Source organism: Schistocerca cancellata, chromosome 4 (assembly GCF_023864275.1).
Source record: "Schistocerca cancellata isolate TAMUIC-IGC-003103 chromosome 4, iqSchCanc2.1, whole genome shotgun sequence".
Lineage (NCBI taxonomy): Eukaryota > Metazoa > Arthropoda > Insecta > Orthoptera > Acrididae > Schistocerca > Schistocerca cancellata.
In genome coordinates, this window is record NC_064629.1 from 710,029,189 (window position 1) to 710,046,655 (window position 17,467).

General features: G+C 39.7%; 1 protein-coding gene across 3 annotated transcripts in view; it reads right to left on the bottom strand.

Annotated features, from left to right (window-relative positions):
* LOC126183705 (extended synaptotagmin-2-B) overlaps positions 1-17,467 on the bottom strand; it is a 187,535-nt gene that overhangs the window by 20,729 nt on the left and 149,339 nt on the right. For all 3 annotated transcript variants that reach the window (XM_049925890.1, XM_049925888.1, XM_049925889.1), the window contains exons 13-16: positions 10,426-10,584; positions 7,880-8,032; positions 7,124-7,268; positions 3,449-3,605 (exon numbers count right to left, since the gene is read on the bottom strand). In XM_049925890.1, coding sequence (XP_049781847.1) covers positions 3,449-3,605; positions 7,124-7,268; positions 7,880-8,032; positions 10,426-10,584 — 614 coding nt within the window. The remainder of the gene's footprint in view (positions 1-3,448; positions 3,606-7,123; positions 7,269-7,879; positions 8,033-10,425; positions 10,585-17,467) is intronic.

A 17,467-nucleotide genomic window follows, 5' to 3' on the forward strand; every position in this document is an offset into this window, starting at 1 on the left:
GTTGGCCACATGGCCGTGATTGGTGCTTCTCCCACTCCCAAATAAGGATGTGCAAGCTTTGCTTTGATGCTCAGTCTTGGCTTGGCAGTCTCTCAAAATGGAGCTCACATTAAACACTACAATCATGTGCCAAGTTCATGCAGTTATTCGATTTCTCACTGCAAAAGGCATTAAACTAGTTGAAATTCATTGCCAATTGATGAAGGTGTATGCACAGTTATGCATGACTGTCAAAAACGTTTGCAAGTGGTGTAGAGAGTTTACAGCAGGTTGTACTGAAATTCATCACAAAGAAAGGAGTGGCAGGCCATTAGTTTCTGATGAGAAGTTGTGAAGGTTGAGGAAATCATGAGTTAAGATCGGAGGATCATTCTTGATGCTCTCTGCATTCTGGTTCTTGAGATTTCCCAAAGTACCATCCATAGGATTTTAACAGAAAATTTGTAATACTGGAAAGTGTGTGCAAGATGGGGACCACATATGCTGAGATATGATCACAAACAGCAACAAGTTGATTTTTCCTGTGAATTTCATCACCACTATGCAGACAAAAGGACAACTCTTTGGACCTGATTGTGACAGGTGACGAAACCTGGGCATTCCACTTCACACCTGAGAGAAAACAACAGTCACGCAAGTGGTAGCATCTCTCTTCACTTAAGCTGTGAAAATTCAAACATACAGTCTGCTGGTAAACTCATGGGAACTGTGTTTTGAGAATGGAAGGGGGTACTGTTGGTTGACATTCAGTCTGCTGAGACAACAATAATTCTGGCAGGTACTGTGAAACATGGAACAAATTCAGAAGGGCAACTCAGAACCAGAGACAAGGAATGATGATCAAGAGCATAAGCATTCTCCATGGCAATATTTGCCCACACATTGGCCATCAAACCGCCTATCTCCAACAAAACTTTGGGTGGAACTTCATCACCCTCCTGGAATACAAGGAGGTCTTGGCATCAAGCGACTATCACCTGTTTGCTAAGTTAATGGGGCATTCTGTATGGTGGTTCTGCTCTGATGATGACATGAAAGATGAGATTCAGTGCTTACTAAAGGATAAGTTGGCAAGCAAGTATGAAATGGATATTGTAAAACTGCCACAGCGTCTACAAAAGTGCATCAACCAAAATGGTATTTATGTAGAAAAATATAGGATTCTTCAAACATTAAAATGGTGTAACTGTTATAGAAAATAAACAAAACTACCAACAAACTGTCAGATCCCTGATACACAGAATCAGTGATGTATTTTGTTCCAAAGATGGACAAATGAGCTACGAAGCAGATGGTCATAATGTTTTGGCTCATCAATGTCATCTTTGGGTGTGCTACAAGGTCACCATGTGAAATTCCCACAATATTTCCTTAAAATAACAGCCTAAACTTTTTCAGGTGACCGTAGCAGTTGTCCACAGAAAATATCCAGCAGCTGTCTCAAGAAAATATTGCCAGAACTTCACCAAGATAATCTTGTAACAGACTAAAGAACTATATATTACATTCTTTTCACAACAGTACTATCTTATGAGCTGAAAAAAACATGATATATTGCAATAATGGATTTGATGAGTCAAGCAGCCGTATATAAATCATCATGAGGCTGAAGCAGCACAGGATTCAAACTGAAACGAACTATCATCACAATTACAATAATTTTAGTCAAACATGTCTGATGCATTAGCATTTTCTGTAGATTGTTCAAACTGGAATTTTTATTACAGGTAGTGACACACATTTTAGTTAATCTGGAAATACCTACACCTGAATGACATAGCAAAAACAGCTATGTTTTCCCTTTGGACAACATCAACATGACCATTATAACTACTAACTGTGATTTTATAATTGTTTGCAAAATTAAAAAAAAAGACACAGCTGGTACTGGACTCCAGTGCTTGAGGAAGTATACAGGACAATATTCTGTAACCTACTATCACACCATCAAACCTCACGATGTTCAAAAAATTATCTTCACTGAGTTTATAAATTAATGGCTGGCTGTGTGTTTCAATTGTACCTGTCCAGAATATGAACCTCATGCTTACCATTGCTAATGTAATAGCTGACAGAGACATTATTAACAGAAACATGAACACAATAAAGCTTATGATGTAGCACTGGGACTGCGTTGGTGCAAGTCTGGAGAACCCTGAACACCAATCTGTATTTAGTGTACCTACACCCACTGACTAACACATCAAATGGACTATATCAAGTTGCTGTTGACTAAGAATAAAGAAGAATTTTACTGGTGCACCTTCTTTAGAATACTGTAAGCACTATGTGACCCCAAAAAATTTTGTGCTTCAGAATCATGGCTTATTCATGGCATTACTTTTTGGGTGCACATACCGTATATTTGAGAACAATTGTAGTCAAAGACACACACAGTTGAACGGAAAGAAAATCTTTTGATGAACACTTGCTACTTTACAACACACACTAACACATCAATCTCACAAAAGCAATAGCACTTATCATACTGCTTTTATTTTATTTTTTCAATGAAGGTGCCTGATAGTGAATTTTTTACTTGTCAGTCACAAAAACAATATCAGCCATATTTTACAGAGTTTATTTGTGTGTTTATAATTTCATCTTTCTAACATAAGATATAAACACACAATAAGTCCATATGTTCTTTTTACTGACATTTATGCTGTATCTTCATGAAATCAGCATGTTAATTTGTGAATTCTGCAATGTTAGTGGTACATGATGGTTGGATGTCCTTCCTGTCACTAGCTGCCAGCCCCCAGTTGCCATCTCCCCCCCCCCCCCCCCCCCCACACACAGGGATGGAATTTGTATACCTCATTTGTCCAGGTGAAAGTGTGCCAATGCTTTCTAAATGTTTGCAAATCATCTAACTGAGGCAGGATGTGGGTAGAGGCCCAGTATCCATCTAGTCAGATGTCAGAAGCCACCTCAAAACCACATTTAGGCTGGCCTGCACACTGGTTCTAGTCATTTATCCACCACCAGATGGATTCGATCCAGGGCTGGTGTGTCTCTCTGAACCCCAGAAGCACTGAGCTAACATGCAAAACTCTCTGGGCAGGTCTATTATAAGCTCCATATTGATCAACAATCGCTCCCTGTCATGCGGTGGAGACCTGAAAAGCCCTAAATGATATCAGTTGTCAATAGAGACTCTTCTTGCATCATATAGAAAGAGGTATGGGAGGCAGAGGCAGAGGGAAGAATGTACTATATCCCTTGAAACTGTAAAATACTATAAATACTATGGGTGTGGGAAGGGGGGGGGGGGAGGGCCAGAGGGGAGAGGGAGGGGGAGGCAGGGGGGAAGAAGGGAGGTAGGGAGGAAGGAGGAAGGAGGGAGGGAGGAAGGTAGGTATTACATCCCTTGAAATTGTAAAATACTATTCCTATACTAAGACAGAGACATTACTAACAGAAAAACAAACACAATAAATCTTACGAGGTAGCACTGGGACTTCGCTGGCGCAAGTCTGGAGAAGCCTGCACACCAGGGGATGCTGCTGCTGGTATTATAATTTCTTCTGTAGCTGATTTCATTGACTCAGTACGATCAAGTTCAGTTTTCACAGCAGGCTCCTTTGCTGGACTTGCTTCCACTGTGAACAAATTGATAGTGTGTCTATACAGTGTTGTAAACTGCACAATATTGTTGGAATAAAAAGCAGTTTTTGCTCAAATGAAGAATGCAAGCACAGCTCCTATTCCCTTTCCTAAAACAATATAATGCTGATGCATGTTACACGCACAATGTGGGATTACTAATCATATCCCACCTAAATTCAGATGGCAATATATCAGGTGAATTTGGTGGCACATGCAACCAGGCATTTTCATGCTGAAATATAACGTGAGGAATTGCCTAAAGGAGAAGCAGTACCTTGGGTTCAAATGGCTCTGAGCACTATGTAACTTAACTTCTGAGGTCATCAGTCGCCTAGAACTTAGAACTAATTAAACTTAACTAACCTAAGGACATCACACACATCCATGCCCGAGGCAGGATTTGAACCTGTGACCGTAGCGGTAGCTTGGTTCCAGACTGTAGCACCTAGAACCACATGGCCACTCTGGCCGGCAGTACCTTGGGTCCAAATACTTCTTGATATAGTGGGAACTCATGTCATCAGTACATTTATCACTCCGCATGTAACAGACAATGCTTATGTGCCCATTTCAGTATGAGACTGTTGTTTTTGGATAGAGGAAGCTGACACAATGTAACACGTCCAGCCACAGTAGACTATGCCAAACTGTAAACACAGGCAGTTATAACAACCCAATGACAATATTATTCACTTGGCTTCCCGTAGCCATAATTGGAAACACATGGTGACATTACAGTAAACAAAAAAAACTGTATCAGTTTTTTGTGTCTGTATACACACTATCTCTCTCTCTCTCTCTCTCTCTCTCTCTCTCTAATATATGGAAATCCGAATAGTGTTACGAGCAAGTCATTTGGTCATTAGAACAATAGAGCACATTCTGATGGTCTTAAAGTGCATGGGTAAACACATGAGCCAATTGAAACGACCTCACTTCCAGGTGTAATAATACTGTGGACACAGTGGACAAAACTGTGCAATCAACACAGACAGAAAAAAAATCACAACACCAAAAATTATTAATGTAGAGCAACTGAATTTCAGGAACATACTTGTCCAGGTAACATATTTAAGTATTAACATAGCAAGATCACAGGTTAATTCAAGTGCAATATAAGCCACTCCAAATGTGAAATGCTGGGACTTTAATAACCAGTGTAGCCACCAGAATATTGAATGCAAGAAAACAAATGTGCACGCATTACTGTGTTTTACAGATATTAGACATTAGTTTGTGGGATGGAGATTCATGCCTGTTGCACTAGGTCGGTCAATGCAGGACTGTTAGTACAGGCTGTGGATGACGTTGGCATTGTTGTCTGACGATGGTTAATATGTGCTTGATGGGAGACTGATCTGCTACTTGAGCAGGCCATGGTAACACATCTGCACACTGTAGAGCATGCTGGGTTACAGCACCAGTATGTGGGTGAGTGTTATCTATTGGAAAACCCCCCTGGAATGCTGTTCATGAATGGCAGTAGAACAGGTGTAATCACCAGACTGACATGCAAATTTGCAGTCTGAGTGCATGGGATAACTACGAGTGCTCCTGCTGTCATATAAAATTGCACTCCAGACCATAACTCCCAGTGTAGGTCTAGTGTGTCTAGCACGGAAACAGGTTAGTTGCAGGTCCTCAACTGGCCTCTGCCGGACTAAAAGAGGTCTATCATTCACACAGAGTCAGAACCAGCATTCATCAGCAAACACACCAGCCCTCCATCCTCTCTCACTTGACACCACTGAAGTCACACAGTGGAATGCACACTACAGGGTGTCTGGCTAAAAGCTGTCCTTGAGGTAACCAACCAATTTGCAACAGTTGATTGTGTTACTGTGGTGCCAACTGCACCTGAAATTGCTGCTGCAGATGCAGTAAAATGTGCCAGAGCCATATGCTGAACACAAAGATCTTCCCTATCGGTAATGCCACAATGCCACGCTGAGCCCGGACATCTTGCGACCACTGCAACAGTTATCATGTACAATGGCTACATTCCTGTGAAGACTTCCTGCAATATCACAGAAGGAGCATCCAGCTCCTCATAGCTCTATTATACGATCTTGTTCAAACTCAATGAGGTGTTGATAGTGGTGTCTTTGTCACATTAAAGGCTTTCTTGACCAACATCATCTCACCACGTCTAATCATGAAAGAAACTAATGCTTATGACCATTATAATGTGTATTTAAAGTAAACCTGATTTGCACCCTCATAGTGGCACTAGTAGTGCCACTCTTACCTGACTGGTCCAAAACTTGAATAGACACCACCTTTCAGATGAAGGAACATGCGGACCCCTGAAAACGTACATGCTAATGTTGTAAACTTTGATACCGATGTTGTCTTCCAGCACTTCCCTTCATGTTACTAGCTTGTCTAATGGTACTACACAATCTGAACTCGGTGTAACACCTCGCTTTCACATCACACAACAGTGGGATATCCTGGTTCCATGTTTCCACCATCTCTCTACAATTGTAATTGCATGCAGCTGGTAGAATGTTCTAAACATTGTCTTAGTTCATGTATAAAAAAATATTATATACATAGATAGTCTAGAATCCACATAGACAGGTGCTTGTCGTCAACAATGCTATGTTTGTAATGGAAGTTACCAAACAAAATCTGCGTCAGGAAAAATAATGAATTTTCTGGCCAAAAAGTTGGCACCCCGACACTAACACAGACACTTTTGTATACAGTCACTTTTGAGAGTTTCTTTGCTTCAGTCATGTTCAAGCAGGTTCCTGGATTGTTCACAGCTTTCATGTGACAAACAAGAAACTGGACATCCCTTTGAGTGTGCCTAATAGCACATAGTAAATGTGTTTCAGTTCATAGGTGGTTCACTGTCCAATGTGTGTGAAGGACTGATTTAAAAGGAGATTTGGTTTTCAAAAATATGTATCAACTGTACAGCTAATATATTTGTGGATGATATATTTGTGTCAGCAAACAAGAACAGTTTACCACTGCATATCTTCTCTGATTTGATTCAAGTCTTTTAATTGAATGGATTACCGACTACTATTAGGGTTTAAGAGAAAGCCTAGCAGCGTGGCATCAGGGGGCCATTAGGTAACCTGCTGAAATCCTGTCTCACCACAGGAAGGATGAAGTAATTTTAGAAGCTGTGCATTGCAAATCAGGAGTAGCTGTTACAATGAATAAGGTGTTATTCATTACAGAGTCCAAAAGCATTCTGTACTGCGTCCTTTTAGTGTTTCTGATTTTTGCTAATGATCTGCCTGTAGATAGAAATGGTACTGAGTGGAAATTAACTATGTTTGCAGACAACACCAGAATTGTAACAGATAATCTGTCAACCACAAACACAACATTTTACCAAAAGTCTTTAAACTCCCTTTCTGTTAATCTGAGCAAGAAAAATTGTATGCATTTTCGATCAAGTCACAACAGCACAGAGGAATACACAGAGAGACTCAATAGGAAACAATTACAGACAGTAATAAAATTAATAGTTAACATATATGTGAGTCACCTGATGATTCAGATCCCTCAGATAATTGAGTGGGACTGCGTTTATCCAACAAAGGTGCTGTAGCAGTGTCAGTTTCAGTGTCTCCTCCTTCTGTGGGTTCCTCTTCATCTTCTTCATTTGTGTCTTTTTCCTCATATTTCAGTATCTAGGCAAGTAGTTGTAAGTTGGATACACAATTTAATTCTTATATATGGTAGTCAATGAGCCAGAGATAATTTTAAAACAAGTACAAACATTTCACAATACTATTGCTAGCATATTATACAACTGGTTATAACTCAAGCAGTGAGTAAAACAGTTTTACAGGTTAAGGATGCCTTTGCAAAGAACAGACATTTTACCCAGAAATCTATTTCATGTTTTCTGTTGGCACACACAATAATGTACAACCTCTTCAAATCTGTTATCCATATATAACCTAGTCATTATTTTTACTTTCAATATCAAAAGTCTGGATGAAATACATGAATATATTTTTCTTTTCACATTTACTGCAATTCATGCCAGAAATCTCAAACACAGGGCTATAATAGTGTCAACAAGCCCCAGAGCTGATACTACGTAATAAATTACAGGTTTTTTTTAAGGAAACCCTAATGTACATCAAATGTGGGCATTATATTGACGAGTCTTTATTATATTTTTAAGGACAAGAATTTGTCATTTTTCGAAAATTGTAGTGGCAGAAAGTGAGTGAGTGAGTGAGAGAGAGAGAGAGAGAGAGAGAGAGAGAGAGAATGGCAGTACACTACTAACCCGTAAATGCATAGCCAGGTAAATTGTGCTTTCAGGACCAGATTTACTGAGTGAAAATGGCTGTTTCTCCACTTCCATATCCATCTTCTGAAGAAGTGTAGACACATTGTACACAAACACTCCAAGTTCTTGTGTTGTTTTACTGTCGATAGCCTAAAACAAAATCATGCATAATACATAAGGAATTTACACTAAAACTTATATGTAATATTTTCAAGCTTTTGGATATTATTACCTAGTACTACTATCACGGATTAATGAGAGATTATAGAGAACAAATAGACATTTAATGAACAATTCCTATTACATAACAAACTCAGATGTTATGCACAATTTTTGTGAAAAAATTCAACTCTGAGTGGTTTTGTACACATTTCACTCAACCTTTAAAAAGATTTTCTGTGTCATTTGCTTACACAACTAATTTTTATTGTTGAGCTGAAATACAGCATAACTGGTTACATTTACTTGTACAGAAATTTTAGGCTATACACCATCTGAATGCGACACTGAAAATCATTGTAAAAGGTATGGAGTACATAGAACTTTTCACCGAGTGCTCTTCCAATTCCATTCACAAGTGGTGATGAGATTTGAATTGAATGAAAACATGGTTTGTGTGTAGAACAACTGTCACAGTTACACATCTGAGCCTGAGGGTAGTGGTAGGTATCCAGTTGGATGGTGAAAATGCCTGCAGATAAGCACAGAATCCTCTGATCAGTAGGCATGCTTTCCTAGAGAAGGCAGTTAATGTTGCGTGTGTCCATCATCTGTGCCCTGAACATTTGGATGAGTTGTTCAGCTGTGTTTCTAAACGATGTATGGGAAAGAGCTGAGGGAACGTGGAAAATGTGATTCAGACTACATAAAATCAATATCTGAACCAAGAAGATGTGCCCACTTGTCTCAGACTGATAATGAATGATAATTCATGATAATGAGTCTACCGTAAAAATAAGTGACTAGGTCCTCCCTGTGCTTCTGCTGACAGATGACACCATCACAAGGTAAGGGAAATGCTACAGGGCATCCATGACAATTAGAAATATGAAATATAGGCATGGATCAAAGAAATTTACACTGACAATCCCATACCTCTGAAAAGTTGTGTATGACATGAATTGTGAATGTGATACCAGCTGAAATCAAGTAGATATCTAGGACTGACTGATCATCATTTTTATTTCCTTTTTCATCTGTGTTTATTGTATGTAACTCCTTGCAAGTTGTTACAGATTGATTCTTACAGTAAGGCAAGAGAGAAAAAAAAAAAAAAAAAAAACTTTCTAGTACTTGGTGTATCATTGAGAAACTGTGGGATCAGACATCTTGTACAAAGGTATAAACATATTGCAGAGTATGGATCTCCACTGTTAGGTCTATGATTCACTGTTCACTTAATAGAAGAACTATGGAGGCCATGAGAAGCAGATCTTTTAGCTGACTACAGACTTCCATCAAAGTTTCCAAATTAATACTGGGCCATACAAAAAGGCAGGGAAAGGTATCTTCAGTGGCATAGTAAAGTGTCAGTTGAAAAGCAATGCTATAATTTTAATTGTTAAACAAACACATTTAATGTTGCAGCAGCTGTTCTAAGCACTGAGGAATATAGTGCTGACACCCAACAATTGCTAGAAATCATTAGTGATATGTAACTAGTTAGAATATGACTCTGTAGAGGTAATTATTGTATTTAAATGAATATGTCATAAGAACTGAAAATTTGGATGCAACCTGAAATCACAGACAGATCTCCTGTTTTTTGTCAGATGTGTCTTCACCAGTTTGGCTATCTGGGGATGTTTCAATTTGTGATCCATTCATTTAATTTCATACCAATGCATTTCATTTATTTCAAACATAAAATTTAAATGCAGAAACAATGTACTTGAGAAAAATTTAGGCTCAAACTGGGATGCTAGATCACAACTGGTCAATACTGGGAGTTTCCTACTCCAGTGTCAAACTTGCCTCCCCTGTCATGCACAAATCCACCTATGCTAAGCGTGTTGATGTAGCAATCAGTGAAGCAAGCAGACTGATTACCATCTGTCTGAAACCTACTCCTTGTGATAAGCTCTAGCAGCTGGCTGGAAATGATCACCAAAAATTTAATGGGAGGCAAGTGGTTACAAGGAGAGAACTAAGTCCTCCACAGCCATATAAAACATACTATATGAATCTGACCAGTTACCCAGAGGGTTAAATCAAGAAATAGCTTCCTCAGAGCAATTGTGGATTATGAACAACAAACACACCCTAAAAGGAATGGGTCAACTTTTAACTGTCTGAAACATGATGATGTGTTTAAAGAACACAAAAAGGTTAGTTTCATTGTAATCAAAACATGCAATAATCATTCATAAATAAGCTGTCCTGCACTGTGTTTCACTTGGCCAGCATCCTTCTCTTTAAAAATCACAGAAATAGAGTTATGAAATGAGGAAGGGGTAGCCCTATGAGTGAGATTATCAAAGAAAAAGAGTATAAGATTTACTATTTTTATTTTCTTTTTGAGAAGTCATATTTATGAGACATACCTTGATATAAAGTGTGTCATTTTCAGGATTGCTGACAAGGAAAGTAAAGCCCTGTTCCCAAACAGGGTGAACTGTACGGAACTGACTTGCAGTCTGCTCTGTAGTGTTTCCCACTGTCAATGTAACATACGGATCTGGCAGACTAGTAGTGCGTGCTTTCTGCAACAGTTTAAACAATCCAAATGTAAGTTGCCACATATATCATGTTAGCACTGTGATTCACAGTATAACAAACTAGACATGCTATTCACCAAAACTGAGAACGATAATACAAGCAACATAAAAATTATGATCACTCTTATTCTTATACAGCCATACCTCTTAATCCAGTTTATGTAATATATTTCCTTTGTATGTCTTCCAATATGTATTGTGATTTGAAAAAAAATCTGTTGAGGTATTATTTCAAGTAAGGAGAAAAGGGATAGAGTTAGATGCTTACCCTACCTTTTCTTCAGCATATGACAAACTCTATTTACAACACGATAAATGAGATATTGTGGATAAATCACTTAAAATATCAGGACAGAAATGAAAGTGTCTATTTTTGCACAGCCATTGGCAGCATGGCTAATTTATCATTGTGGTGCTGAATGCAATTTCTGGATTGATTACTAATTTGCTCTTTCCATTTCACAATCAGATTTGGCCACATTTCCAAATTAGTCTCTTTCCCTATGTATACTTTACTCGTTTGTTCTCCAAAGCACAAATGTCCCCATGTTATTTCAAGAAACATTAGATGCCAGTGCAGCCTTTTTATTGATTCATCAAAGTACAGAATCAGTGTCTATCAGTCTACTGATACTAGGACAATGCATAGGATTTTGAATTCACTTCTCACCCCACATAGGCAAGAGTAAATTTCTTATTCACATTGTTACACAAGTAGTAAACAAAGAAATAAATTGTGGCATCAACTTGGAACATACAATAAAAGTTTTTTTCCTGTCCTCCTCGTATTCAATTCAAAATTTGAAGATTTAATACTCACCTGCTGTTCAACTGTTTTAATGCTGTTCTTTGTTTTTCCCACTTGGATTAATCTTTTCATCTCTGCATGCTACATTTCCTCAATCTGTTTCACATATTTTGATATTTGTCTGCCCCTGGAAATTTTTCCCTCTATTGTTGCTTCTTGTACTAAGCACCACCATAATACATGTTCCTTAACCTCTCCCTCTCCTTTCCTTCTAACCTCCCTCCCCCTTTAGGGGTTTGTCACACACTCATTCCTCCTATGCTCTCCCTAGCAGTTCTTCATTTCATATTTTTTCTGTTCTCTTTTTTTACAGCATCCTTATGTAGCAACAAATTTCAAGTCCTCATATTCAAGTAATTGTTTACTACTCCACAAGGCTTTGTACTAAACATAGTGTTTCAGAATACTCTTCCTCAGTTTTGACATTGGCAAAGCTCTTTTGTTGGAGAGAGCTGCCTGCATATCCCTGTGTCACTTTGCTTCTAGCATCTTCCTTGCTTTAACCATCTTACGCAACAGAAAAATGAGGTAGTTAAGTTGCATATGGAGCAAATACATTGTTTTAAGAGTCTCAGAAATTTTGAGCATAGATACTATGTGCTACTGCAAAGTGTAATATACATTAACTATATAATTTCATTTTATGTGTGAAAATGTCTACCCAAATGCAGTTATTGCACAAAATACAACAAAGAATTATGAACAACAATATTACAAAAAGAACTATAGTGATGAAATTATTATGGAGATATTGGGACAGCAATATGCTGGAAAATATATATCTTACAAACTCAACCAGTAAATCAATCATTTTAAAAATAATAGTGAGTTGTAGCTATATGATACAGTTATTAATTACAAAGGTTCTGCAGGCTGCATTTGTAAACTGTGCAGTAAAACCAATAAAAGCAATGTTATGGGCACTGCATACCAAACAAAATTTGAGTTTTGATGGAAGGTGGGGCACTTGAAAATAAGAAATCTATGATGACATGCAAATGCGATAAAATGGTGAAGCTGAAACATTCTCTTAAACAGGTATTAACTGCTTAACAACGCCAGTGACAATACAGAGTCTTAATGAAAAAAAACAAAGGAAACACATGCTACTGCTGTTCCAAAATATACACAAACAGCAATAATATGTAAAAATTCTGATATTTGCAAATGCTTGAGATTTCTTTCAGGAGTTAAATAACTTTCAAGTATCACAAATCTATGTCAATGAAACATAGTGTTCTATATAAGATAATTAGCATTTTTTAACAAAAAGTAAAGACTTCCATCATCATCAACCTATCATTCCAGTGTTTTTCTCTTTGGTCTGGTTTGATTCAGCTCTTCACACTAGTCATTCCGTGAACACTCCCTATCTCTGAATAATTACAACAGCAACCTAGAGGCATTTAAATCTGCTAACTGTACTCAACCCTTGGTTTCCCTTTTACCCCCCCCCCCCCCAACCCCACCCCCTCACACACACACACACACACACACACACACACACACACACACACACACACACACACTTACTTACTTACTTATTTGCACTGACAGAGTCTCAGGATATGTCCTCCCAACCCATCCCTTCTTTTGGTCAAGTTGTGTCATAAATTTGTTTTTCCCTGAATTTGATACAGTACCTCTTCATTAGTTATTCAATCCATCTATCAATTTTCAGCATTATTCTGTAGCCTCACATTTCGAAAGCTACTATTCTCTACCCCTCTTAGCTGTTTATCATCTGTGCTTCAGTTCCATGCAAATGCTACACTCCATACAAATATCTTCACAAAAGGCTTCCTAATTCTTACATTTATATTCTATGTTAATAAATTTCCTTTCTTCAGAAACACTTTTCTTGCTACAACCAGTTTTTCTTTTAAATTCTCTCTATTTCAGTCATCACCACTTATTTTGCTGCCCAACTAGCAAAACTCATCTACTACTTTTAGTGTATTATTTCATAAACTAACTCTACCAGTATCAGCTGATTTAATTCAAATATATTACATTACCCTTGTTTTACTTTCAAGGATGTTGACCACATAATCTCTTTTTCAGTACACTATCCATTCTGTCCAACTGCCCTTCCAAGTCTTTTCCTGTCTCAGAAAAAATTACAATGTCACTGACAAAACCTCAAAGTTTTAATTTCTTTTCCATGAACTTTAATTCCCTTTCCAAATAACATCTTGGTTTCCTTTACCGTTTTTTTAATGTATATATGGAATAACTTCAAGGATAGAATACAACACAGTCTTACCTATCTCTCAACCATTCATACCCTTCCATGTCCTTAGACTTGTATAACTGCAGTCTGGTTTCAGTACATATTATAGATAATTTTTTGCTCTCTGTATTTTATCTTCACTACCTTCAGAATTTCAAAATGAGTGTTTCAGTTAACACTGTTGAAAGCTCTCTCTAAATCTACAAATGGTATAAACGTAGGTTTTCTTCAGGTTATCTCCTAAGACAAGTTGTAGGGTCAGTATTGCCCTGCACATTCATACATTTCTCTGGAATCCAAACTGATTTTCCTCGAGGTCATTTATACAAGTTTTTTCCATTCTTTTGCAAATAATTCTTAGCAGCATTTTGCAACAATGACATGGTTCAGTGATATTCACACTTGCCAGCAATGCCTTCTTTGGAATATGAATTACTCCACTTTTCTTGAATGTCTGAGGGTATTTAGTCTCTCTCTCATATTTTTTATACCTGGTGGAATAGTTCCAAGGATCTCCATAAGTTTGAGGGAATGTTCTCTGCTCCAGGACCTTGCTTCAATTTAGTGCTGTACCACCAGGATACTGCCTACGACAGGGCAAACAGCCAGACAGTCATACACCACAGGTTGAAACAACACTAGTCCACAAACACCACCTCCAGATGGCAGTCCGAAATGCTTGTTGTCAATTAGAAATATTGTAATAAGGTCCCATGATTGTATAACACTAGAATTAACAAAGCTAATTTAACATAAAACCTAGTATGCACCAAGTAATCACCACGGTAAAATTACACACACTGTATGTAACAAGAGAGTGTGCTGTAAAGTGTCATAGATGGTGGCCCATGATATGGGAATAATTCATTGGGATTTATTTATTTTGATGTAATGATGAAGTAATACACTGAGTAGACAAAAGTCATGGGATAGTGATATTCACATATACAGATGATGGTATTATCGTGGATCCAAAGCGCAGTGCATTGTTGGAGCTGTCATTTATAATCAGATGATTCATGTGGAAAGGTTTCTGATCTTATTATGGACACATGATGGGAATTAAGACTTTGATCAAGGAATGGTAATTGGAGCTAGATACATGGGACAATCCACTACGGAAATCACTGGGGAAGTCAATATTTCCAAGACTCACAGGTTCAAGAGTGTGCTGCAAGTATCAAATGTCAGACATTACCTCCCACCAACGGCATTCACTTAATGTCTGAGAGCAGTGGTGTTTGCATATGAGTTGTCAGAGCTAACAGATGAGCAACACAGTGTGAAATAACCACAGAAATCAATGTGGGACGTACAATGAACATATCTGTTATGGCAGTGTGGCAGAATTTGGTGTTAATGAGCTATGACAGCAGATGACACATGCGAGTACCTTTGCTAACGGCACGGCATTGCCTGCTGTGCCTCTCCTGTGCTCGTGACAATATCAGTTGGAAACTGGAAAACTGTGGCCTGGTCAGATGAATCCTGATTTCAGCTGGTAAGAGCTGATTGTACAGTTCAAGTGTGGTGCAGTCCACCTGAAGCAATGGAGCCAAGTTGCCAACAAGGCACCGTGCAAGCTGGTGGTGGCTTCATAATGATGTGGGCTGCTTTTACATGTTATGGAAAGGGTACACTCATCCAACTGAATCAATCATTGACTGAAAATGGCTATGTTCAGCTAATTAGAGACCATCTGCAGCCATTCGTGGACTCCATTTCCCAAACAACAATGGAATTTTTATGGATGACAATGTGCCATGTCACCTGGCCACAGGTATTCTGGGCAATTCGAGTGAATGATCTTGCCCTGAAGATCACCCAACAAGAATCCCATTGAACATTCATGGGATGTAATTGAGAGGTCAGTTCATGCACAAAATCCAACACCAGTAACACTTTAGTAATTATGGATGGCTATAGAGACAGCATGGCTCAACATTTCAACAGGGGACTTCCAACGACTTCTTGTGTTCATGCCATGTTGAGCTGCTATACTACACCAGGCAAAAGGAGGTCCAACACAATATTAGGAGGTATCCCATGACTTTTGTCACCTCAGTGTATAGTACATGCAAAATTAATAGGTTACTTCATACAAAATACACTCCTGGAAATTGAAATAAGAACACCGTGAATTCATTGTCCCAGGAAGGGGAAACTTTATTGACACATTCCTGGGGTCAGATACATCACATGATCACACTGACAGAACCACAGGCACATAGACACAGGCAACAGAGCATGCACAATGTCGGCACTAGTACAGTGTATATCCACCTTTCGCAGCAATGCAGGCTGCTTTTCTCCCATGGAGACGATCGTAGAGATGCTGGATGTAGTCCTGTGGAACGGCTTGCCATGCCATTTCCACCTGGCGCCTCAGTTGGACCAGCGTTCGTGCTGGACGTGCAGACCGCGTGAGACGACGCTTCATCCAGTCCCAAACATGCTCAATGGGGGACAGATCCGGAGATCTTGCTGGCCAGGGTAGTTGACTTACACCTTCTAGAGCATGTTGGGTGGCACGGGATACATGCGGACGTGCATTGTCCTGTTGGAACAGCAAGTTCCCTTGCCGGTCTAGGAATGGTAGAACGATGGGTTCGATGACGGTTTGGATGTACCGTGCACTATTCAGTGTCCCCTCGACGATCACCAGTGGTGTACGGCCAGTGTAGGAGATCGCTCCCCACACCATGATGCCGGGTGTTGGCCCTGTGTGCCTCGGTCGTATGCAGTCCTGATTGTGGCGCTCACCTGCACGGCGCCAAACACGCACACGACCATCATTGGCACCAAGGCAGAAGCGACTCTCATCGCTGAAGACAACACGTCTCCATTCGTCCCTCCATTCACGCCTGTCGCGACACCACTGGAGGCGGGCTGCACGATGTTGGGGCGTGAGCAGAAGACGGCCTAACGGTGTGCGGGACCATAGCCCAGCTTCATGGAGACGGTTGCGAATGGTCCTCGCCGATACCCCAGGAGCAACAGTGTCCCTAATTTGCTGGGAAGTGGCGGTGTGGTCCCCTACGGCACTGCGTAGGATCCTACGGTCTTGGCGTGCATCCGTGCGTCGCTGCGGTCCGGTCCCAGGTCGACGGGCACGTGCACCTTCCGCCGACCACTGGCGACAACATCGATGTACTGTGGAGACCTCACGCCCCACGTGTTGAGCAATTCGGCGGTACGTCCACCCGGCCTCCCGCATGCCCACTATACGCCCTCGCTCAAAGTCCGTCAACTACACATACGGTTCACGTCCACGCTGTCGCGGCATGCTACCAGTGTTAAAGACTGCGATGGAGCTCCATATGCCACGGCAAACTGGCTGACACTGACGGCGGCGGTGCACAAATGCTGCGCAGCTAGCGCCATTCGACGGCCAACACCGTGGTTCCTGGTGTGTCCGCTGTGCTGTGCGTGTGATCATTGCTTGTACAGCCCTCTCGCAGTGTCCGGAGCAAGTATGGTGGGTCTGACACACCGGTGTCAATGTGTTCTGTTTTCCATTTCCAGGAGTGTATATAATAGAACTGCCTTTTAGAGGATAACTACACAGTCGAGATTTGCAGAGAAAACAAGGAGGAATTGACCTTACTGGTCAGTTTTGTTGCAAGCAAAGGATGACAATAGTTAACAATTGTATGATAGGAAACTGCAAAACAAGCCACCACACAATGTAGGATAGCAATATGAAAAACACTTCACATATGAAAATGTTTAGGAAAACATGCCTCAGTCACAGGATATATATAATTTAACTGTCTCTATTAAATTTACATCTTTACATCAATGTGTCATCATTGTATGAGTAAAAC